The following is a 22,732-nucleotide window of genomic DNA, read 5'->3' on the forward strand; positions in this document are numbered from 1 at the left end:
ACCAACTCTAGAATTTGGATTTAAGAATTAAATTGACTTTAATTTAATTAATTTATCACAATGATCTGTAGCACTGCGGAGTCTTTATCATTAATGCTGGAATAAAGTTCCTCCAGACGTTTGGAATGATTTCTGTGCGTATTACTAATTTAAACTTAATTTCTTGCTGGTTTAATAATATGCTTTTTTTTAAATATATATATTTAATAGTATTACTAAGCACGCGGCTCGTGAGGGTGGGGATGAACTTCAAAGTGCTGCAGAAGGTGTTAAAACACGTTTGGTTTCCTGTAAACGGACCCGGACACGCGTAAAGCGCAAACAGCCCGTGAACAGCTGGAGGCGACGCTGGTGAGAGAATTAATACTAATCACAGAGAAAGAGAGATGGTTCTCAGATAATTCAACCTAATCCTGCCATTCACAGGCAGAATTACGTAAAGTAAAGTAACGTTGTAATAAGTAAACGTTGGGAATAAAACGACCCTTTTTGGAAAAGCAATAAAATAAATGATTCTACATTTGTCTAAATTTGACTTGTCAATGGATTAGTAAAACATTAAGAGGAGCTTTGGTCAGTCTTAACTGTTTGATTCTTCAGCATTTCTAGTAAATCCTCTGCACATCTCTGGACTATATTATCTTTTCTTTTTCCTTAGTTAAATTCAAGAAGGACATTCAAGTGAACAGAGTGTGAACAGGGCTATCTTTCATGTCTTTGAAGTGATGGCTGCTACTGAAGTTCTTCACCTCATGGTTCAGACCTCACACCTGGAGGATGTAGCTCTGCAGGAGGTCTTGTTTAACAGCTTAGACCTGAGCTAAAAAGGGCTGTCAGGAGAAGCACATAAACTGAGTTTACAAGAACCATTTGACACGTTTTTATTTTAGGAAATAACTTTATTTTTTACAAAAAATAAAAAATAAAATAAAAAGAATACTGCTCGCCATAGGGAGACATCCAAAATAAATTAATGTGCAAAATATACGATATAGATATTTAAAGAGAATACAAGATATGTTATACACAGAGTCAGAGATGTCATTCATGACAGCAGACATCATGGCACATGGGTGTACGTGGGGGCTGAATGGGGCTCTCCCAGCCTCGAACCCTGAGGTACCACACCTAAAAATGTGATGGATGAACACTCAGTGATTATCCATTTCACTATCACATTCTTGAATGGACGATAGACGATGTAGAAGAGGGTTTTAGTAGTATATGGAGGAGGCAGGCTCTTCGGCTCCATGATACTCACCTCTATACTTGTTCTCCTGCAGAGCAGCAGTTGGACAGCTCGGCTCAGACAAATGATTTAGCTCACATCTGTCCCAGTCTGGAAGTGTCCCTGTGCCTGTCAGCAGAACAGATATCTGCCCCACAGACTCAACTCATTCAAATGCATCAAACAGGAGTTGTGAGTCAACCCTATCACATGTACCGTATACATGAATAAATGACATTTTTACATTATTTACAGAATTTGAGTTGAATACATATCAGATACAACATATCAGAGGCCACTGTTTGCAAGATTAAAATGCAAATATTCTTTAAGGAACAATAGATAGTACCAGTAAATATTAATCAGGTGTTAGAGTCATTTCAAGTTCAGTTCATGCTGTCACTTTGTGGTGATTAGGGCCAGGGTCTCCACAAAGTCTGTCCGGCTGGACGACTCTGGGATGGGCTCTGTTTGCCTTCTTGACTCTCCACTCTGATTTCAAGCTCATTTTGTCTCTGATGCTCTTGTGGAACTACAGGAAACTGCTGCTGGACTGGACGTTGGTAGGGATGAACAAAACTGTGCAGACCAGAGGCTTGAGTTTGTTGTCCATGCTTCGACTTTTGCCTCAGCATCTGAAGAAGGAACTTTGTGTGTGGCAGAGAGCTGGAGGAGGAACAGGCTTCAGTTCTCTTTTGGACACCTGCTGAATTCGAGTCTGAACTGTGAAAGCGAACAGCAAAAGACGCATCCAGTGCTGCTGCAAGCCACTGGCCTTCCCACTCCCGTCCCAGGAACTGAGCAGCTCTCTGCAGGCAGCTGGAGAAGCCATCTTGAAAGGATTGTTTCTGGCCTCCAACACCACCTCCAGCTCTTGTTGTGTCTCCTCCAGCAGTGTTCTGGAGAAAGAGGACTGTCTGCTCCAGTATCTCAGCTTTCTCCAGTCTGTGCTGAGTTCCACTCTGCAAGAAAGCATCAATAAAACTTATAGAGTCTGCAGTCAGAGGCCTGAATGGTACATAATTTCTTTGGTTGTTCCTTTACATTATATATTTTAATTGTATTCTAGAACAATATGTGCCCATGTATTCAAAAGGTTTAGTTTTTTTTTTTGTACCATTTGTTGTTGCTCCTGCAGCAACATTGTCCTGAGATGCTCCAGACTGCGGTTCATTCTCTCTCTTCGACGTTTCTCCACCTGAGATTTTATGAACTAGAAGAAAAGAAAAAGCATTTTGGGGATTTTTAGTGGTTGAAACATTTTTCTCCCAACATTGATGTCAGTGCCATTTCTGTGGGAATGTGTTAATTTTGCTATGACTCTAAAATAAATGTAATTTTGTTAAACTAAATAATCAGTTACAGCATATCAGAATGAAATAGTTGTAATAGTGATAGTAGCTGCACGTATTTTACCTTTCTGTCTTTTCTCGCATCCTCTGGTTCCTGTAGCATCTTCATAGTAGCCGATAGTCCAATCCAGTATCCAGTCTATGCAAATCAGTGATAACAGCTTCGTTCAGCTCTGCAACTAATCCAGTAATGTGATGGGAGCGAGGCTGCAGCTGCTTTATGCCAGTTGTTGGCTCCGCCTTCCAAACTTCACCATCCACCCCTATTCGTCCAGGTCACTCCCTAAACTCCACCTCCAGGACGGTCGGTGGCAACTTTCTTTCTCCAAATAACTATTAGTTGAATTAAATGGGCGTATTTACAATGAACCAATGCCTCAGTTCCATTATAAAGCATTACACGGTGCTTAAGAAGCACAAAAACAGGGGACCAGTGAAAACAAGTGGGCGCCAACCCGCGCGTAAAAAGCCAGAAAATGAGGCCCCAGAATAACAGAGATTTAGATTTTACATTCTAATATTAACCATTAAAAACCATCTGTTGCTCTACTCTTGTAACTCCCCTCGTCCTCTCTCTCTGCTTATTAACGTGTTAATAAATGTTGACACAGAGAGTTAATATTATGTTATTAGTATAGTGTCAGTGTAATGTGATGGACGTGACGCACCAACCTAAATGTTAAACTCTCTTACAGGTTATACCCCCCCACCCCTTTCTGTCTTTTTAATATGTCAAACTGTGCGCTCGCTTACGGCGGGTGCCTGCTGCTCCCCCCCCCCTGCTGTTCACACTTGACTCCTTTGCATTTGCTCGTCCACCCGCAGACTCAAGGTGCCAACAGCAGTTCACACTTTGCGATCACACCTGGGTGCCACAATAGACCACGCGTGCCATTTGGACCTCTGTCTCGTGCTGGCGCGTCATTTATCACCGTAGTTGTTCCACATTTGGTCAAAAACCCTTTGTTGGTGCCAAGCGAGCGTGGGAAAGACTCAATTTAGTTTCAACATTTCAACCGATGGGTCACAGTCCGGTGCTCATTGGCTGATGCGGATTAATTAGCAGTTTTAAATACATTACAGCTGTAACAGAGACTGCATCTCCACATGCAGTGTCAACTTACCATGAGTAGTAATGTTATTAGTCCCCATTAGAAACCGTGTATCTGTGATGATACAGAGTAAGGATGAGCTCTAAAGTCTACTGAACTCACACTTGTAGAATTCATAGCCTGTAGTACAGAGGTGGCCAATTCCAGTTCTTACTAGTGATTATCTGGATCAGGTGTGTTCTGTTAATCTGGAAGTTACTAATATGGTTTGTCTTCCCCCACTCTATTCTCATCTTGGATATTTCCCAGCTCCTGATTGACTCAACACATCTGATCCTGGAATAGTAAAAGCCCCCTGCACTGCAGCTTCTTTGATCAAAATGTCTGGGGGAGGACACAACAAAAGCAACACCTGATCTTATCTGATATTAATATTACAGTGCACAACAAAATCTAATACGACAGGAGGACACTGAACCTCACTCACAACCTTTCAGTACCTACAGAACTGGTCTGGAGGCCAGACGTTCAATTTTCAATTCCTCCATTTGATATCAGTTTAGAAATCCCCAGTCTACCCACTGCTCATTACCTGGATCAGGTGTGTTCAGCCAATCAGGAGCTGGTAGATCCAGATTCACTTTGGCTTCACCTACTCAAAACTCATCTGAGCTGTGTTATCTTCCAAGCAGGGTAGGGGGTCCTGTGGGCCCCATTTGGGAACCACTGCACTAACTCAACATAAATTTGGATGGATCACCAGATGGATGTGAATACAGAGAGTCTTTATTGTAAAAGAGGTAGAGAGAATACAGGTGTTTCACTGTACAGAAAAAAGACAGCACTGTTAATATACTCATTCAAACCATTAATATGTACTCAGACACACCTCATTCATTTTACAGGGACACAGAAGCCCAGTAGAAAAACAAAAACTAAACAGAGAAACAAACACACAAAAATCTTTGGATTTTTCTCTATTGCCCTCTCATTCACTAAATGCATTCTCTCTTTCTGAGCTGTTAAAATGAAAATAGTTGTAGCACTAATAATAAAACAGCAATAATATTAATAATAATGATATAATGTGCTAAAAACAATGATAATGCTGTTCCATCCCTCCCACTTTCCATCCCAATCATAAACACACCTCAGTAACATGTCAAAAGTAGTGGAAAACAAAACCCTACAACCCGACAATAAAACCACACTTGCATGCACACCACACACACACACGCACACACACACTTTCACTCTAGCATCCGTGCACTCAGCTAATCGTACAAACATAATAATGACCAATGCTGAGTGGTGAGAAAAGAAAAACAACGTACATTTAAAATAACCAAACCAAAGAAACATACAAAAACAACTGCAGCCAAGTGGGAAGTGTGATATCATTCTTTCTGTCTTTTCTGTCGTCAATCTTTCCGTCGCTGTCGCGTCTTTGCCAGTGGATAGGGCAATCAGTCAGAGTTTTCCGAGTGGTCGCTGTGGGGTGAGGCGCCGGACGGGGGCGAGTTTCGACCCTGCCAGTTCCCGTTCGCCTGAGAAATCGAAAGAAACAGACTAAACGTTTTATAAAGAAACGTGTGACTTGTAGCTTGGCATGAGTTTAGTCCTTTGTGCCTCTCAGGAAGTGTCACCTTCTTAGTGACTGGTTCAATCATGTGAAGGAACCTCAACCCAAGCACTTCTTTGACATGCACAAAGTGAAGCAGTAAATATTACAAATAAATTGCTTCATCTGAAATTTTGCATCTAGCTGAACCTTCTAGTTCTCCTGCACATGTTTACATGGCAGTAATATACATTAAGCTCTAGTGAGGATCAGTGGCTTCAGCATGGTGTGTTTAATGGGAAACAAATCTGAACTCAATTTATCAGTCTTTGACTACAAAGATACAGAGATCAACAAAATTTTGGTTTTAGACTTTCAATAAAGTATTACCAGCTCGGAGTTATTGTTATAAAGTTACCTGCACTCCCATTTGGTACTGCTCGCCATTCACAGGTGGAACCCCAAGGAACAAGTCAGCTGACCCAGACAGAGAGAAGGACCCAGACCCTACAAACAGGAACAACAACTCATTACTTCACATGTAGACAACAGCAGTTCTGTTTTTCTGAGTTGTACAAAACTGGAGATAAAACAATATAATGTATGTATATAAAATGCACAAAATAAAAAACCTAAAATCACACTGAATCACACAAAAATCCTGCTCCGAAGTACAAAAACACCAACATGAATACTACAACTGCAGAATGATTTCCGTATGCAGTTGACTCATCATCTAGGATGGCTTTATGAATACCAGTTACTTCAGTCTTAAGTTATACAACACAATAGTTGCTGTCAGACATGCACTGTAACCCTGAATACACAGCTCATCATAATTATCATCAAGTGCTGGGGATGGACAAACTAAGCCAGGGGAGGAACCATTTATTTTGCTGCCTCAAGGTGAATAATTGTGTCCTTTTTTGTACCTGTGGAGTTGGGAGTGTGCGGGGAATCATCGCCCTGTCTGGCACCCAAGGCTGTCTTCATGGCATACAGGTTGGCTTCCTCTTGGAATTTGCCAATGTTTTTCTTGTAGCGGATTCTCTTGTTGCCAAACCAGTTGGAGACCTGACAGAAAGAAATGCAATACTCAGTGTACAGTCTTTTGTCAAAGTGATAATCTCCAGAATGGCCCAATTTTATGTTGAGCAGCACAAAAGCATGTTGCTTTATCATCCTATGTCTAAGTTAGAGATATAATTGGTCTGTCTTTAAGACTATGTAGAAACTCAATCACACAGTTACAACTACATGTTCCCACAAGTACAGTACAGTATGTGCAGGGATTTACCTGAGAGACAGTGATTCCACACTGTTTGGCAAGTTCCTCTTTGGCTTCTTCACTGGGGTAAGGGTTGGAAAGGTGGGAGTAGAAGTATTCGTTCAGGACCTCTGTGGCCTGTTTGCTAAAATTACGCCTCTTCCGTCTGATGAGACAAAAAGGTGATTCTTTTTTTTTTTTAAAAACAGCTCCCACCAGCATTTACATTTTGGTGTACAAGTCACAGTATTCTAATCTATTCTGTTCTATTTAGTAAAATAAAAGCATCCTACACACATACCTGGCATCAAGGAAGCGGGACCTTAAGATCATGACTGCCTCACAAGTGCTCTGCTTCAGCTGAGTCTGGATTGAGCTGAACTTGCGGTGGATGATGGCCACCATACGCTCGATCTCCCGCGGGGTCACAGGCCGTGTGCGTGACTGTTCCCTCAAGAGGTTCATCACATGGGTGGTGAACTCAGTGCATGCCTGTGTAGACAGGGTGTAAAAGAAAAGACAGTGAAGAACAGAAATGTGCTAAAGTGAAGCTATGTGGATTTTTCATGCTGAGATCTATCCTATTTCTTGTTCTTGAAATCCATGTCACATTCAAAAATATGTGAAATTTGGCAGCTTCTCATTAATCATGAATAAACATGTTGAAGCTCCTGAAGGTTATACCCTGCTGGCTAATTAAGCATCTAAATGCTCCATAAAGTAGCTTAGCTCTAAACAACTTTACTGCAAAGGAGTTGCTCTGTACAGCAAATTAATCAGGCCACTTAAAAAACATGAAGCATGTTTTAGTTAAATTGAAAGAAGGATTTACTGACTTTTACCAGCAACCTACAATATTGAGTATTAATAAGAGTTCTGGACTTCCAAACAGATGAGAATGGGATTATCAGTCAGCACACAGAGCTTCAGTATAAGATGGAATATGTTTTCCTATAATTAATAATACAGAGCTCTCATAAAGAGATATACTGTATATAGCTTGCAACTGGTGTCTCTGATCAGCAACATAAGAACAGAGGAAAGGTTGTGTGCTGCGATCTCCAGACCCAACATACCAATAGATTACGCTTCTGGTGAGCACCTTTAGTAAAGGCAAGCATGTACAGGCAATGTCAGCACTCATCTCCTGTTGCGACACGGTACCTGCTCATACTTCTCCAGCTCAGTGTGGTAGATACTGCGAATCTGGCTCAACTTGCTTTTGTAATCAGAGTGCTCGAGCGAGCTGTCAGGTGACATCCCTCCTGAGCTGGTGGCTGCAGACACGGCAGCAGCAGCACCACCACCCTTCTCTGGCCCTGCAACACCCTCTGCCAGCAGCATGTTGTCCAGTCGCACCAGCTGAGGATCCTGAGGTTCCTCCTCCTGCGTGTTCCTCATCGACAGGCCTGTCAATAAGACAAATGGCAACGTCTATGGGCGTGTCGTGGAAATACTGACACAAAGTTTAAACAAAGTCTACACAACTGATGAATTCAACCATGTGTTTCCTGTATGGTGCAGCTTAACTTTTAATGAAAATAAATGAAACTATATCCAAGTAATGCAAATGAAATGTTCTATATCATGCAACAGTATTATTGACCACCTTCTTGAATTTCTGTAAATAGACTGCAGTAGATGTTTTAAATATTTGTTCTCTTAGTGTACAGTTACCAAACAAACCAGATGTCCTGTAGGTATTATGTGTCTGTTTACCCATCAGTTGTCTATTTTTATACCACACTAAGTTTTACATAATAGAAGTTTAATGATGTTTTCTTCCTGTATGATTGTTTTTGACATGAACCAAAATATTGCGAGGTACTGACAACCTCAGTGTAAGGGATATTTGGCTTTATTGGCTTCTGATGACACAGTGTCAACACAGTCTCATAACGCTGCAACAGGAGAAGGGACCACTCCACATCAAAACTAAATGAAATGCATGATGGCAAACAGCAAGTAAATCTAAAAAAAATAAATCAAATAAACTCGTACCAGTTTTTTCCTTGATCTCGCACAAAACGCTGAATAATGCAGGTTTCATTCGGTGACAGTTGAGTGCATGTTTCCTGTGCATAAAGACAAGAGCATGACTTGTAGCTAATATAACAGTCAACCTGTTGGGGATTGTGACAACATGCAAATCAACCAAAACAAAAACAAATGAAGACAAGGAACAACTACCGCTACCTTTAGCATGGCTACTCTAGCGAACGTTAGCTTCTGGCTAGCTATGAGCTAACATGGCAAATATTCCCTGATGAGTTGTCTGTATTCAGTAGCCAACAAGTTCTGACGTTTTTCCAGTTATGTATAATACAATTACACTCAAGCGTGTTCAGAAAATGCTATTTTAATTGCTATAAAGGCGCAACATGTTAGACACATATTACACCTTTAACGTTAGCTAGTTAGCAAGGCTAACGCAAGCTAGCTGGCTAACAATGGTTACGTTTCAGACCATCGCTGCTACAAAGAACACGACTGCAAATGAGGGTGAATAAACAATAACTACTGGCTAATACTGCGGTATATGAACAGGAATCTGAACAGGTTATAACAAAAACAACTCTGTTTTCGTTAGCTTATTAGTTAGCTTCCGGCTAAATACTCTAAACAATAGGCTGAAGTTCAGGAAACTTTGCCTCAGCGAGTCGGAGTCAACAAACCGCAGAAGCGGCGCAAACACTGTCAGAAATAGAAAATCCAACTTGTCACTAACTTTGCTTGTGCCTCGTCCAAACTTTGGTCGGTGATGGTCATTATTTGCTGCAGTATGTCACCAATATCTCTGCGGGATTCATGTCCGTTCTCTGTGCCCTCGAGGCCCGAGTCCCCTCCGTCGGACCGGTGCTGGGAAGGTTGATGAACCGAGTTGAGCGCATGCATGCCGGGGTGACCAGTCATGCCGAGTCCCCGGCCGTTGGAGGGCCCGTTGCCCGTCAGAGGCTGCTGCTGCAACATCTTCAGCGACGCACAGTGGCGACGACTGCTGCCCAACTGTGCTCACACACACACACACACACACACACAGAGACAGACAGACAGACACGGCACAGCCTGATCCGAGGCATCGCACAGTGCACGGTCCCCTAGCGATTGATGTGAAAAGGTACAAGCCGTGTAAACACGCTGCTGCCACCGTGCATTGGTTTGGCATCAAGGTGCGTAACGGTGCCGCGTCAAATGGAACCACAACAACAAAACACGGACGCCCCCTGATTTATCAGAAAACACACGTGTGCGTGCGTGTACGCGTGCGTGTGCGCGCGCGCGTGTGCAATAACATACATAAGATGTAAAAAACTAAAACTGGAATAATGTGTGTTTTTTTTTTTTTTTACCAAACTTTTAGCCCAAAGAACAAACACAGGCTTTTGAGAAGACACTAAAGTTTATTCAGCTTCTCTCATTTTGAGGTGTTTGATTGCACTTAACAGCTTCAGAGTCTACTTCTCGTTTTAGCTGCAAGTCAACAGGATGTGTGCCAAAACCACAGCACTGTCAGAAGAAATGTGCGCCTCTTTCAACATGCTGCACTTAGGTCTGACACAGTCAAATGAAAAGTAGTTATGGAAACTGGTGCATACAGCAGGTCTGACAGCTTTAACTTTAAACCAAATGATAAAGATCTTTTCTGAGGATTATTGTTAAACAAACCAAATTCTTGAAGGGGGTTCATATTGTTTTTGACAGTATTATTTCACAACACCATGACTTGTCAGATGTGCCAAATAAATAGGGGTGGGCTGTGGTAAGAGGAACAGGAAGAGAAGAGCCGAGAGAGAAGGTAGCAAGGCAGACAGAAAGGCTGAGCGCTTTCACGTCGCAATGTGAAACTCTTCACAGAAGGTTTTGTCTTGATAAAGATATTGACAAGTGACAAGCCAAAATGCTATGCTCAGTCTTTGGTGACTTCAAGAGATGAATGTTTGAAGAGAAAAAAATAAAACGATAAAGGTAAGAATGAAATACCTGAACTTACTTTTACTGTATGAAAGTAACATTAAGGGAGGTAGAGAACAAAGTTTGGCAAAATATACAATAGACATTAATACAGTTAAAAGAAGATAACATCTCCTCTGATCATGTGAAACACCTTTTGTGTTTTACAGCTAACAGGAATATCTAACTTACAGTTGGATATTTTCAGCTTAAACATCTGTAGTCAACATGCTGGGACCTGCCAAACAGGTTTCTCATACATTTCTTAGCAAGAGGAAGACACAGCTGCTCTTTTCGAAATCACTTCAGGGTTGATCTTTTTCACCGAAGAATTAAGAATGGGGCCCACTGAGTCTTTCACCTGATGTATGTCAGTGTGTATTTTCTTTTCAGGGTTTAACGGCGGGATTAATGGACGGCGCAGAGATCAAAGTTGAAATGGCTGAAGAGGGGCTGCTGGAGCCTCTCGTCATCACAGAGGAGGGAGACATAGCTGACAGAGTCACCGAACGAGGGGCAGCGAGCGGTACGGCTGTCATCATACAGAGCTGTAGTGTAGATGTGGCTCTGAATAAGGAAGATAAGCAAACAGGGGAGGACAAGAATGACGAAAAAACAGCGGGTGAAATGTGTTTAGAAGAGCAGAATCTGGAAAAGCAACAAGTCCAAACAGAGCAAAACCAAACAGGAGAAGTAGGTGTGGATGAAAAGGACAAACCACAAGATGATAATCCAGAGGAAACTGAGAACATAAACGATGGACAGAACAAAGGTGATACTGAGTGTGTTGGTCAAAAGGACAAAGTGATGAGGATTAATGAAAAACCTGAGAAACCCAGTGACGAGGAGGAAGGGGACACACAAAATGACTTTCAAGTGGCCATAAAGAAGTTGAACTTCTGTGAACAACAACGTGAAGCTACAGGTGGACAAGAAGACGATTCCAAAGGGGTGTGTAATCTTTCTTTTTTACCCTTTTCTTGTACCCTCGTATCACCGGTGTTAGTAACTCACTTAGCAGGTCGTGCAGTGAACAGTGTCCAATGTTGTTGTGGAAAAACAGCAGGCAGCCCTTTGTTACTGAGCATGTGGGAGTACAGAGGAGTTGAGTGAATTCTTTAGCTGTGCCAGCAGTCTGAGCCACTCACTGTGTAACCTTTCCTCCCCCCTTCTTTTTCTGCCACCTACCCACGTTTTCGCAGGCTCACCGGTTAACCCCCGACTTCCCGGATACACTGTACGAGCTGCTCTGCACCCTTCAGGAAGGGAGACGGCTCAATGACCAGCGCTGCTCCTTCACACTGGATAGTGGGGTCAGGAGGCGACGGTGCCACTCTGAGCCCAACGCCACCAAGCCAGTCAACAGAGGTGGAGGCACTTTTAGCTTTTAGAAGTTATAATCTGTTATATGGTGGTAAAGTGATGAAACCGATGCAGCTGTTGCATCTGTTTCCACGTAGTGATGCTGACTCACGTAGCTCAAGCTACAACAATATGAAACTATCAATTCTCTGTGACTGAAGAATGTTTTAAAACTTGTGTGACTAGCATGCTTTCACATCTTTCCACCACTGACCATCAAAGCTGTTTTCTCTTATTTCTCCACAGTCGTCTTTTCCTCCATGACTTCACTTCAAAAAGAGGAGTTTTTTGAGCTAGTGGCCACTGCTCAAGCTCGCCGGCTGGATGACCAGAGGGCACAGCTCCAAAGGACTCCACCACCAAAGCCAAAAGCCAGAAGTTTTCGAGGCAGCATAAAGCAGCTCTCTTTTGTGAAAAAGCCTGAGCCCGTTCCTGTACCCAAAGAGGATCTGTACAATATGATTCTCACGACTCAAGTAAGTTGATCAGAATTAGTCTGTTCTGATGCTTTATCATGCATTGTCATGGCAGAAAACATCTTGCGAAAACCTCAGCTTTATATCATCTTCAGAAAGTAATCTGAGATAAGGCATTTACTAAACCACCCACTTTCATTTCACACCCAGGCTCAGGGCAGGCTGGAGGATCAGCGCAGCAGGGCTCCTGGCCCCATGGACGATGAGGACTTCTTCTCCTTGCTCCTGAGGGTCCAGGGGGGACGCATGGACGAGCAGAGGACTGAACTACCATGCATGTTGCAAACCTGAGATGGAAAACAAGATAAAAAAAACTGTGGGGCTACTGCAGTAGCAATTCCAGTATTGTAGCTTTTAAGTTTTCTGTTAAAAGGAGGTTTTCCTTTACTTTGATGATGCTTTGTTATCCCTCATGAAAGTGTTGATCAGCGTTAAAGCTGTTGAGACTGTAGCAGAAACGCTAATATTCGAGCAACAGAGCTTTTAATATGAGTAGAGTGATGTTCCTGATGAGATTGTGAAGTTTAATTCTAGTTTATTTTTTTGTCTCCTGAGTAAATAGGTAGCAGTTGATATGCTTTCGTATTGCAAGATTTAGCATCGTATTGAATGTGTGGTTGAATGGTTCTTAGTATGTTCCAGTTCTTAATGTCGAGAAGGCAGTTTTCCTTAAGTGTACAGTAGACAATAAACACACAGAAGATGATGGTGAGGAGATAATAGTTACAAGGATAAACAGTGCTTCACCTTATATGGATAAATCTCCTCCAAAAAATAAACAAAATCTTTATCTGAGCGATTTGTTTTGATTCATTTCTTTAGTTGGTGCAAGAATGTGACAAGGCATGTAACAAACACGCTAATGAGGATATCATTAGAGCATGTGTTCTTTCATTTTGTGCATGTTAAAACAAATTAACATTATAGCAGTGGCACTAACATAGATGTGTGAAACAGTTCCTCCATTTGCTTTTACCTGCACACATTATTTTTTGGTACATTTACAGCATATTAAATGGCTTAAAGTGAAAGTAGCTGTAAATTCATTTAGTGCACAGTAAAATAAAAAAGTCTTAAGTCAAATTATGTAATCAAACCAGTGATGATGAACAGTATACACAGCATTCAATGTGACATTCAATGTCAGCAAGTTGCTGCTAAATATAACATGTTTCTCATAAAAATGTGATCCAACAGCTTGTTTCTAAAGAGTTTTTGCAAAAGTACTTCATGCAATAATCCATGGCCACATGGTAACATGTGGCCTCTTTTGGTGTGTGTTTAGTCCAGTGAGTGCAGAGGAAAGCTTTTCTGAGGAAGTGATGGTTGGTCTGCACAAGGCAGGTTAGAGGTGACAAGAGGACACTGTGCGACTTCCTCAAACAGAGGAGTGTTGAGTGTTACATGATAGCAACACTCTTGCTAACATTGCTGGTTGAGAGCTGCATTTAAGAAGACAGATGTTGTCAGTGAATTAACTGGTAAAACGTCTGTAGAGGTCGTGTATTTCAGTTGAATTGCAGTTTAGATTTTAGATGTAATATTGGAGGCCTTTAGGATCTGATGAAATGGTTATTTGGTCACATGACCAGTTTTTCTTTATTTCTGCCACAAGTGATAGTATGACAGATAAACATTTCAGACGAGTAAGAGGAACAGGCGAGGCGAAGAAAAGAAAAGCATGTAACATAAATGAAACCGCACATTTGACCAAATTGTGAAAGAATCAACAACAAGCCAACTAATCATATTCAAGTTCCACATGTAAGATGGAAGTGTGCAATGAATGTTATACCGTGGCTGGGGCAATATGCTGCGTCAGTTCGTTGCCAGATGTTTGAAATACCAAATGTCGACCAGATCATATTGGGCTGCTTGTTATATCACATGGATAATTGAGAGGTCATTGGGGTGTTTTAGTCAAGCATACTTGTGGAAAGTTTGGATAATATTTAGTTGAATCTGCACTCTAACTGCACTCTGTGCTTTGTAGATTATATAAAAAAAGATTTTCTATGTAGCCAAGGTGGAGAAAGCACTAAACATTACTCCTTTCTGGAGACTATGTTCTATTTATAAATTATTTGACACTGAACAATGTATCCCGCCCCACATCAGTCAACTCTAATCAAATCGATATAGATGTTTTGTTTGTAAGACAGGTTTATTTTTAAAATTCTTAACGTTAGTGGAGCGGAAATAATTGAAGTGGTTGATTTATTAATTAGTTGAAACTCCTCAAAGTGTCTTAGATGATTTATTTTTGCTTTCTTTGTCATGTTTGATGATAAACTTACTTTTGCACTCAACTAAGCCATTTAAATAGTGTTTTGGGAAGTTATAGCGTTAACCTGTCAGTATTTATTAATGTATTTATGAAAATAGAAGTATGAGCTAAAATACTTTCTATGTTTAATGTAGAGCAATTACGAGTTCGTACAGCCCCGCCCTTCGTGACGTCACAACCACCTGACTAAAACCTAGGACGTTTATAGAAGGATAAGACGGTAGCGACGAACTTACGAAGCACTTCAAACTAACTTTATACATATATTTCTTTAGTTCTTGTTCAGTACGCCGTATACCCTGTAGTCAAAACTGCGTCACTTGTGTTTGTTTTGTGTTTTAATTGTTGTTAGTTTCCCTTGTAACGTCGCTTTCCGTTGTTAGCTAGCCTTTATAAAGGTCACATGACGTCACCGTCTTATCCTGCTCTACTAGACCCAGACCAAAACAAGGAAGTAGCTGAAAGGAAACATGTGAGGACCTGAACCTGCACAAGATCTATATGTTAAAGACAGAATCTACTGAGGAAACAACACGATCAGGCGGAGGTCGGTACTGCGTTCAGTTGAATTGACTTTCCCAACGTGTTTTTAGCAGTTTAACAGTGTTGTGACTTGGATTGAAGGGTCAGGTGCTTTAAGTTAACTTAGCTGCCTTCTTACTGCTGTGATTTATTTGGCAATTTAAAGTTTAGTTCTAGCTTTAGTACGTTAGGCGTCAGTTTTCATAATGTATCGGCTATATTCTGCATTAATCTGTTCATATTAAGTATTTTATGTTTTGGTTGTTTCTTTGTAGTATAGGAAGTGTCATAAACATACTGTCTGATCTTCCTCTCCTTATCAAATTATTTTGGTTTGTAATTGAATCATTACAATCTTCTTTAATTCAATGAGAGTGAAACATATTTCAGGTACAATTTTAAGCAGTTTCCATTTTTCATAATCATGAGAAGTCACCTGAGTCATTCTGCCAGACTCTTCTATTTTAATGCAATGTTAAGCAAACTGCTTTGAAAGTGACTTTTTCGCTTGTCTTTTCGTATATATAAGGAAATATACTGACAAGTTTGAGTGTGTCCTGTTCTTAGATGTTTCTGTTCCTTTCCCTGCTGGTCTTCTTTGTACCACTGGAGGGCGACACATCACCAATCACCTGCTACAATGACCAAGGAGAAGCTGTTGATTGGTATTTTACTAATTACTATCTTGGACAAAACAAGCATTCATGATTTCACTTTAGTTTGTTAAAACCCAGCTAAATGTCTTAGGTCATATGAATCTGAAACTGTAATTTGATAATCTATGTAGTATTTCCAGTCATGCAAGAACCTAAGCATCTGTTTCGCCTGAATCACAGATGTCTTCCTGTCCTTGTGTTTTAACTGTTTTAGGTTCTATATATACAAACTGCCCAAAGAACATGGCAGGAAATATCCCAAAGAGGAGGGTGAGATGTACTTACTGTTGGAGAAAGGGAGTGAAGGATGGACGGAGGGGAAAGTGACAGTGAACGACAGCACGGGAGCCCTGGGTAGGACTGTGGGACAACTGTACTCACAAGCAAAGGTCTGCTTCAATCAGATGTCTTTTTTTCTGTGATTAATTAAACAAATTAAGTTTTATTTTACTGAGAGTTGGAATTCATCTTTTGTGAAACTGCCCAGATTTAAACCAGGAAATTCTTCTAAATGTGTTTCAGAGATAACTGCTAAAAATATTCGGTGACTTTCAGTACCGTCAGTATCATTCATGCAATAACTATATGCATGGATAATCTGAAATGTACTAAGAGTCTAAAAGTCTTTGCAGTGCAATAAAACAGTAGTAAATACTTTGAAGTACATCCAACATCAGCTGAAGAAGAACATCTAAAGCGGATATGATTTATTTTTGCTTGCTTCTGCATTTTCGCTACAGTCACAAGACTTCTGACTTTGTGTGCAGACTGAATTTTAAAGAAGTGTCTCTGTTAACACCACTTATCATCATAGGATCATAATTAGAAACTGAGAATGAAAACTGAAAATTTACTTTAACTTTAGGCCGTCCTTTTGTCTGCAGCTGTGAGAAACGGCAACATAACACGCAAATTTGTGAATCCATACTTATACTTATTTGTATAGAGGCATGCATATAACATAAACCAATGCCAATTACCAAAGCATTTATAACCTAAGCAAGTGTACTTAAGTTAAAAATACAAAAAACTGAAGTACTACACAGTTACACAATAAAATACCATAAAATACCATACTGGGTGAAATATTGTGTGTTTTTAATTTCACTTAAAACTATTTTCACAGATCACAGAGGTAGCATACATCCTTTACAATGACCAGAAGCCTCCTGAAGAGTTTGGTGACAGATGGATTGACAACAGTGGAAGCAGGGGGGGGCACACAAAAGGTGAACATTAGGGCAGCCTAGCTCTAATACTCTTATAGCCCAGGCAGGCTGCTCAAGATTTGACTTGGCACTGAAAGTCAACATATTGGCCAACCATACAAACAGAAGACCAAAAATGTTGTCAGAGCAAAAATGACAAAGTCTATCACAGTTTTCTCCACAGTTAAGATTTCTTAAAGGAAGCTTTACTTTACACTGTATTTATTCTGTTATTATTATATTGTGGTGTAGTCTTTTTTTTTTTTTTAAATATATATAAGATTTTTTTCTGTAGTCCTTTACAGACTGACTCTGAGCAGGATCATATAAGTATAAAGATATCACTTGGAAGGACAGTGTATTTTTTATGTAGTTCTTTTTTGATGACAATAATATTTTATCTGTGTCTCAGGTGTTGTGTTGCTGGATAAAAATCAGGGCTTCTGGTTGGTCCACAGCACTCCTCACTTCCCCCCTGAGCGTCAGGAAGGAGAATATTATTACCCCAGTAGTGGAGTGACCAACGGACAAAACTTCATCTGCGTCACCTACCCGCTAGAGCGCTTCCAGACCATCGGTAAGAGTCAAGTTCTGCTATGTGGCGGAAATGCAGATAAGACTTTAGGAGAGTCTGATATATTTATATATAGGAAAACCATATAAGTTTCATATGATTCAGCATATCAGTTTATCTCCTGCCCCAACAATAAAGGCAAACCCTGTGAAAAAACAGTAACAACATCTAAGAGTTTCCCTGCTATTGATGGGTGCGTCACTCTGCAAGTGTCAGCATGTTTCTCACCAGGCTTTAAATTCTGTTTCTAAAGAGTTCCCAGGAATATTATTATTCCTCTCAAACCCTAAACATTGCTTGTCATGAAATCGGACACTAATATCTGTCTTGGCGAAACCTTGTCTCATCTTGGAAGGATTTCTTGTCACTGTTACCCTGTCATCATTGCTCCTTAACAATCGAGGCAGATATTGACAGAACAACAACGATCCCAATCCAACATAATCAGCATAAACAGGTGTCATCACCATGTCGTCTTGCTACCTATGCAGTTCCCTGGCAGACCCAGCAGTTGGCATGGTTTCTATGGCGGTGCCTGGGGTAATGTAATTAGATGGAGACGTGTAACCATAGAGATATTGGCCTTCACACTGTGGCAGGCACTTGCTCCATCAGATTCTCGCCTCTCTAGCTGGCATGTTGAAAATTGTCCAGGTTGATGTGGATAAGCAGCAAATACACTACCACTTAAAAGTTTGGAATCACTCAGATATTTTATTGTTTTACAAGGAAACACACACGAAATTAGACTGAATAGGAAATATAGCTCACTCTGACATTATCACTTAGGAGTAGTAGTTAGTAATGATTGTGATGGAAATGATGAATGTGTTCTTCAAACTTTTCCTTCATCAAAAAATAAAAATTACAAGCAATTAAAACCTGGCAGACCTTAGGCGTTCTAGCTGTCAATTTTGATAGCTTTCCTTCTTCAAGGTCACTTCCACTCTGTTCAAAAATCTCCTATGTTACCACCTCCAAAGCACCCAGACCATCACACTACCTCCACCGTGCTTGACTAATGGTATTAAACACTGTTCCAGCTTTTTTTCAGTTGTTCTGAGTCTCACACATTTTCTTCTTTTTGATCCGAAGACCTTAAACTTGGACTCATCTGTAGACAACACATTCTTCAGGTCTTCCAGTGTCCAATGTCTGTGCTCTTCTGCCCACCTCAGTCTTTTGTTTGTAATGGCCAGTCTGAGATACGGCTTTTTCTTGGCAACCCGCCGTTAAGCCCACTATCCTGAAGTCTCCTCTTCACTGTTGATGCTGACACTGTTGATGCTCACACGTGTACTGTTTAGTGCAGCTGCCAGTTGAGGACCTGTGAGGCGTCTTTGTCTTGAACTAAACACTCTAAGACATTTGTCTTCTTGCACAGTTGTGCATCGGGACGTCCCACTCCTTTTTCTGTTCCTTTCTGAAGGGAGTAGTTAACAGCATGATAAGAAATGTTATGTTTCTTCACAGTTTCTAGCACTGAGTAGAACAACAATAGACTGATGGGTCTCTACTGTTTGCTTGATGCTGAGGATTGACAATTGCTAATATTAGGCCTCTATGCAAAAATGTAGATCAGTCTTTTAAGAGCTACTTTTGACTTGAACACTAATGAGGCCAAAGATACATCTACCACAACATTTTAAAATACATGAATGCTACCTGTCCATTTTGTGAAAAATAGTTTGAAGAACATGTTTATGTTTTAATTAGCCTGATTGAGGATTTAATTAACATAAATACTAATGTTTAATGCATAGAGTTAGTACTGAAACAATATGCTGATTAATACTGTAGCTCTGAAAGCTCAATGTACTGTATCCAAGGAAAAAACATGCAAATACACACAAAGAAATCAAATCAAAATTAAGAAAACAGCTCAATCAAACACATTTTTTTGTGAAGCATGTTGTTAAAACTGTTTTATTTTTATGTGTGGGTCATCATATGTGGAGGATTTAAAGTCGTTTACCAGCAGACATGAAAAGTCAGGGGGAACAGCAAAGTCATAACAAATGATCCTAAGAGGAACGAGTCTGTGTACCACATGTCTTCTCAGTCCCTCCAACAATTGTGGAGACATTTCACTCATAACCAGAACAAATCAGATCATCACTGCATTTGCTGTACTCTGCTCCCAGCTTCTCTCAGCTAATAGCAAACTAAATGTAGAAAAATGACCCTGAAGTTTTAGTAGCAGTACAACATACTGTAAAACATCAGGTTACAGTGTCAGAGTGGACAGAGAGAATTCTTTTTCCGCCTATATTCACTCAACAAGAGAGAAATGTAAGGATTTGATACCTGAAGTAAACGTCACCTAGGTGAAGGTTAGGAAAGAGGTTGAAAGAAAGAGAGGGAGATTACTGGGCAGTGTTCAGTGACACCTAGACATTGTTATTCATTTACTGCACTTAATGGGTAAAGTGATGCTTTTTGTGAAGCGCCGTTAGCAGCGTTTTTCCTTAAATCTAATTTGTTTTGTGCCACAGGAGAGCAGCTGCAGATCAATCAGCCTGATGTGTACGACTGTGATGTTCCAGACTCTTTGGCATCTCTGGTTCCCGCACTAGCTGATGTGTGTGAGAAAAGACATGTGTATGGTCACATCTCTCCAGATGTCAAAACCGTAGCCAATCGCAGTGTGACTCTAACCTCCAAGGATGGAACCGACTTCATCAGCTTTGCCAAAGGAGCTGCTTTTGATGATGGTACCACTTTGTTGTTATATAACAGCCTCAGTTATAATGTGTTTGTATAGTATGAGCATGGAAAGTTCTAATTTGTGACTTTCTACTTTTGTCATATTTTTTTATGTTTCATAAGACGACAGACAAAAAGCAATGTTCTCATCTGTCCTCTCTCTCTACTTTGTTAGACCTATACCACGCCTGGGTGGCTCCCACCCTTCAGTCAGACCTACTTGTCCAGTTCTGGATTCGCTCCACAGGCATCCTACCTTCTGATTGCTCACAGGGACGGAAGGTCCTGGACATCAAACTGATCAGCCTGGGGCAGACAATAACCTTCAAGGCCAGCCAGGACCACTCCAAGTGGGCAGCCAGCCCTGTTGACCAGGAGGCCGGAGGAGGCTGGGTGTGCGTGGGAGATATAAACCGGAATGAGGCGGAGGAGAAGCGAGGCGGTGGCACGGTGTGTCTGCAGAACCCGGTAGTTTGGAAAGCTTACCGGAGTGCGGCAGTGGAGTGTGAGTCTTGTGAAGGAGAAGTCATTCAGTGCTGACATCCTGCTGGAGGCAGATGAGTCTTGGGGCTTGGGGGGAATTTGGTACAATATAAATATTTCTTTTAATTTCTGGTGACATCTAACTGAAATTACAAATATTAATAATTTCTACCCTTTGTAATTCATGTAATCTTTTCTACATTGATCTTCTCCTGTGATTGTTTTGAACTTCTTTGAACATGCCGAGATGCTCTCACATCTGTAACAATCTCTCATACGGTATTTCTTTCAACAGTCTCTCTTCAGTAAATGAAGCATGTTGCTGGGGTATAATTTCCACTTTCTTAAGACAAATCATCATCCACTACAACAGTTCCAATAGGAAATTTAAACCTTCACTTTTGAGCTCAACAATTGCACAAAATTACTAGGTCACTACAGCTCATTGTAACTTTCAGCATAATCACACACACTCTGGCTAAGATGGGGTCGATCTTCAGGGGAAAAGGTTGGTGGTGCAGCTGCCAACGTTCAGCAAGATAATGCTGAAGTCTGGACAGGAGAAAGATTTGTAAATTCAGAAATAGAAAGTTCGAAGTGAGTAAGCATGAGAAAACAAGAGTGAGTTAAAAGGACAAGGACAAAAAGAAGAGATAAGGACGGGAGGTGAATGATGAAACAAATCAGAAAAAGGGAAGTAGAGAGGAGGCAAAAGGAAACAGGGGAATGACAAGATGTCCAGCTGGACCTTGTGATGCGTAAAATGTTTTAATGTCTCTAATCATAGTAACCACGTAACTTATTAAAATAACACGTTTTTAGGTGCTTTCAGATGTATATAAAACTATTATTATTATTATTATTATTATTTTATCGATCCCATGCAATCTTACCTAAACACATAGAGCAACATATTGTTGAGAATGACGCTGTTACACTGTATTTTTAAACGTCTTCAGGCTTTCTTACTGCAGAAACACCACATTTCATTTTTGCTCTCTATAAAACGCTGCATCTTGCTTCATGTGCTGCAAAGTCAACTGTTGTGTAAATTAGCTTATGTTGCTTTAAACTCCCTAAAAAAACAACTTCAAATCTTGAACAACATCGTAAGATATCATTTATCATTAAGAGTTTAACACTTAAACGTGTGTGGGTGTGTTTTTTTTTTTTTTTTTTTGACAGTGACCGTACAACCCACCGGTTGACATTAATAATGTCAGAGCCATTAAGGTGCAAAAATCACTTGTTCAGAGTGATAATTGGCTGTTTTTAAGAGTTGTTACATTCTCTTCTCTAAATTTAATGCTTACAGAACAATGTTGGAGGAGGACAAGTAGTCAAATCTGGTAGGAAGCAGAGGGGGTTTTGGGAAATATGATGTTCATTTTGAAAAAGTGCCACTTTTAACCAAAGCGTTGGTTCACGAGTCTTCACAGCCTTTGGGTGCTATTTTAACGTAAACTGAAGAGACGATGTTGCAAACTGTAAGAGAGCTGCTTCACTCACTTCTGCTTATTGTGTTTAAATCACCATTAGCAGGATTTTGGGTCCATTCTCAGGGAGAAAATTATGCTTTGCTAGTTATAATGGTATGAAAATGGATTTTAGGAGATTTTAAATGTATCGACAAAGTGGAATTAGTTGCACTATGTAACATTCAGCACACATACACATCACTGACAGTATTAAATCACAGACACTGACAACATTTGGCAGAGAGGAATGCTTTAATACTTAGTCAATAAATTTGTATTAAGTGTTTGGTGCATTGGAGATGTTTTATAGTTGTATCACATTTCCACACATATTAATTCTGACCTCAGTTGTGCATGAAGATGAAGATGCTGGCTGTCTTAAAATTCAATAAAAAGACTAAAACAGCAGTGTGCGCGTTGTTACTGATGTGTATTCATCTTGCTTTGTTGACCTTATAAGAAAAATAGAAATGTCTTTAGTTATTTTTATGAGCTTCTCAGTAGCATGGAAAATATGCCTGTATTGACCCTGGAAGGTGTTACAGCACGTCAGTCAAAAGCAGTGAAAT

General features: G+C 40.4%; 4 protein-coding genes across 5 annotated transcripts; 2 read left to right on the forward strand and 2 right to left on the reverse strand.

Annotated features, from left to right (window-relative positions):
* Positions 1-1,641: 1,641 nt before the first annotated feature.
* LOC113169009 (transcription factor HES-7.1-A-like) lies at positions 1,642-2,705 on the reverse strand. The gene is made up of 3 exons (XM_026370124.1): positions 2,645-2,705; positions 2,346-2,441; positions 1,642-2,190 (listed from the first exon to the last, which is right to left on the reverse strand). The coding sequence occupies exons 1-3, from the start codon at positions 2,687-2,689 to the stop codon at positions 1,642-1,644; spliced, it is 690 nt and encodes a 229-aa protein (XP_026225909.1). The 5' UTR covers positions 2,690-2,705.
* Positions 2,706-4,396: 1,691 nt separating this feature from the next.
* On the reverse strand, positions 4,397-9,597 carry pbx2 (pre-B-cell leukemia homeobox 2). The gene is made up of 8 exons (XM_026372912.1): positions 9,189-9,597; positions 8,462-8,535; positions 7,625-7,869; positions 6,762-6,952; positions 6,491-6,626; positions 6,126-6,267; positions 5,612-5,700; positions 4,397-5,179 (listed from the first exon to the last, which is right to left on the reverse strand). The coding sequence occupies exons 1-8, from the start codon at positions 9,428-9,430 to the stop codon at positions 5,099-5,101; spliced, it is 1,200 nt and encodes a 399-aa protein (XP_026228697.1). The 5' UTR covers positions 9,431-9,597; the 3' UTR covers positions 4,397-5,098.
* A 615-nt stretch (positions 9,598-10,212) lies between these two features.
* On the forward strand, positions 10,213-13,044 carry LOC113170971. 2 transcript variants are annotated; one of them, XM_026373310.1, is made up of 5 exons: positions 10,213-10,426; positions 10,787-11,362; positions 11,614-11,779; positions 12,020-12,249; positions 12,400-13,044. In XM_026373310.1, the coding sequence occupies exons 2-5, from the start codon at positions 10,823-10,825 to the stop codon at positions 12,538-12,540; spliced, it is 1,077 nt and encodes a 358-aa protein (XP_026229095.1). In that variant the 5' UTR covers positions 10,213-10,426; positions 10,787-10,822; the 3' UTR covers positions 12,541-13,044. The 2 variants fall into 2 exon arrangements, with proteins under 2 accessions (XP_026229095.1, XP_026229094.1); XM_026373309.1 differs by having other exon boundaries at positions 10,214-10,426; positions 10,805-11,362.
* A 1,852-nt stretch (positions 13,045-14,896) lies between these two features.
* Positions 14,897-22,571, forward strand: dnase2 (deoxyribonuclease II, lysosomal). The gene is made up of 7 exons (XM_026370744.1): positions 14,897-15,083; positions 15,626-15,723; positions 15,929-16,103; positions 16,841-16,943; positions 17,335-17,499; positions 19,992-20,210; positions 20,378-22,571. Exons 2-7 carry the CDS (start codon positions 15,626-15,628, stop codon positions 20,740-20,742), a joined length of 1,125 nt encoding a protein of 374 aa, XP_026226529.1. The 5' UTR covers positions 14,897-15,083; the 3' UTR covers positions 20,743-22,571.
* The last annotated feature ends 161 nt before the right edge of the window (positions 22,572-22,732 follow it).

The sequence above is a fragment of the Anabas testudineus genome, chromosome 16 (genome assembly GCF_900324465.2).
Source record: "Anabas testudineus chromosome 16, fAnaTes1.2, whole genome shotgun sequence".
Lineage (NCBI taxonomy): Eukaryota > Metazoa > Chordata > Actinopteri > Anabantiformes > Anabantidae > Anabas > Anabas testudineus.

What these genes read in the sequence shown, in the direction of transcription:
- LOC113169009 (XM_026370124.1), bottom strand. Translation starts at nt 2,689, where the DNA reads ATGAAGATGCTACAGGAACCAGAGGATGCGAGAAAAGACAGAAAG. An exon ending in ATGCGAGAAAAGACAGAAAG is followed by an intron (nt 2,442 to 2,644) that starts GTAAAATACGTG and finishes CTTTTCTTCTAG; the next exon opens with TTCATAAAATCTCAGGTGGA. An exon ending in TGCAGGAGCAACAACAAATG is followed by an intron (nt 2,191 to 2,345) that starts GTACAAAAAAAA and finishes GCTTTCTTGCAG; the next exon opens with AGTGGAACTCAGCACAGACT.
- pbx2 (XM_026372912.1), bottom strand. Translation starts at nt 9,430, where the DNA reads ATGTTGCAGCAGCAGCCTCTGACGGGCAACGGGCCCTCCAACGGCCGG. An exon ending in AGCTGGAGAAGTATGAGCAG is followed by an intron (nt 6,953 to 7,624) that starts GTACCGTGTCGC and finishes CTGTCTACACAG; the next exon opens with GCATGCACTGAGTTCACCAC. An exon ending in AGTACCAAATGGGAGTGCAG is followed by an intron (nt 5,180 to 5,611) that starts GTAACTTTATAA and finishes TCGATTTCTCAG; the next exon opens with GCGAACGGGAACTGGCAGGG.
- LOC113170971 (XM_026373310.1), top strand. Translation starts at nt 10,823, where the DNA reads ATGGACGGCGCAGAGATCAAAGTTGAAATGGCTGAAGAGGGGCTGCTG. An exon ending in AAGAAGACGATTCCAAAGGG is followed by an intron (nt 11,363 to 11,613) that starts GTGTGTAATCTT and finishes ACGTTTTCGCAG; the next exon opens with GCTCACCGGTTAACCCCCGA. An exon ending in ATATGATTCTCACGACTCAA is followed by an intron (nt 12,250 to 12,399) that starts GTAAGTTGATCA and finishes TTTCACACCCAG; the next exon opens with GCTCAGGGCAGGCTGGAGGA.
- dnase2 (XM_026370744.1), top strand. Translation starts at nt 15,626, where the DNA reads ATGTTTCTGTTCCTTTCCCTGCTGGTCTTCTTTGTACCACTGGAGGGC. An exon ending in CAGGGGGGGGCACACAAAAG is followed by an intron (nt 16,944 to 17,334) that starts GTGAACATTAGG and finishes TCTGTGTCTCAG; the next exon opens with GTGTTGTGTTGCTGGATAAA. An exon ending in AGAGCGCTTCCAGACCATCG is followed by an intron (nt 17,500 to 19,991) that starts GTAAGAGTCAAG and finishes TTTGTGCCACAG; the next exon opens with GAGAGCAGCTGCAGATCAAT.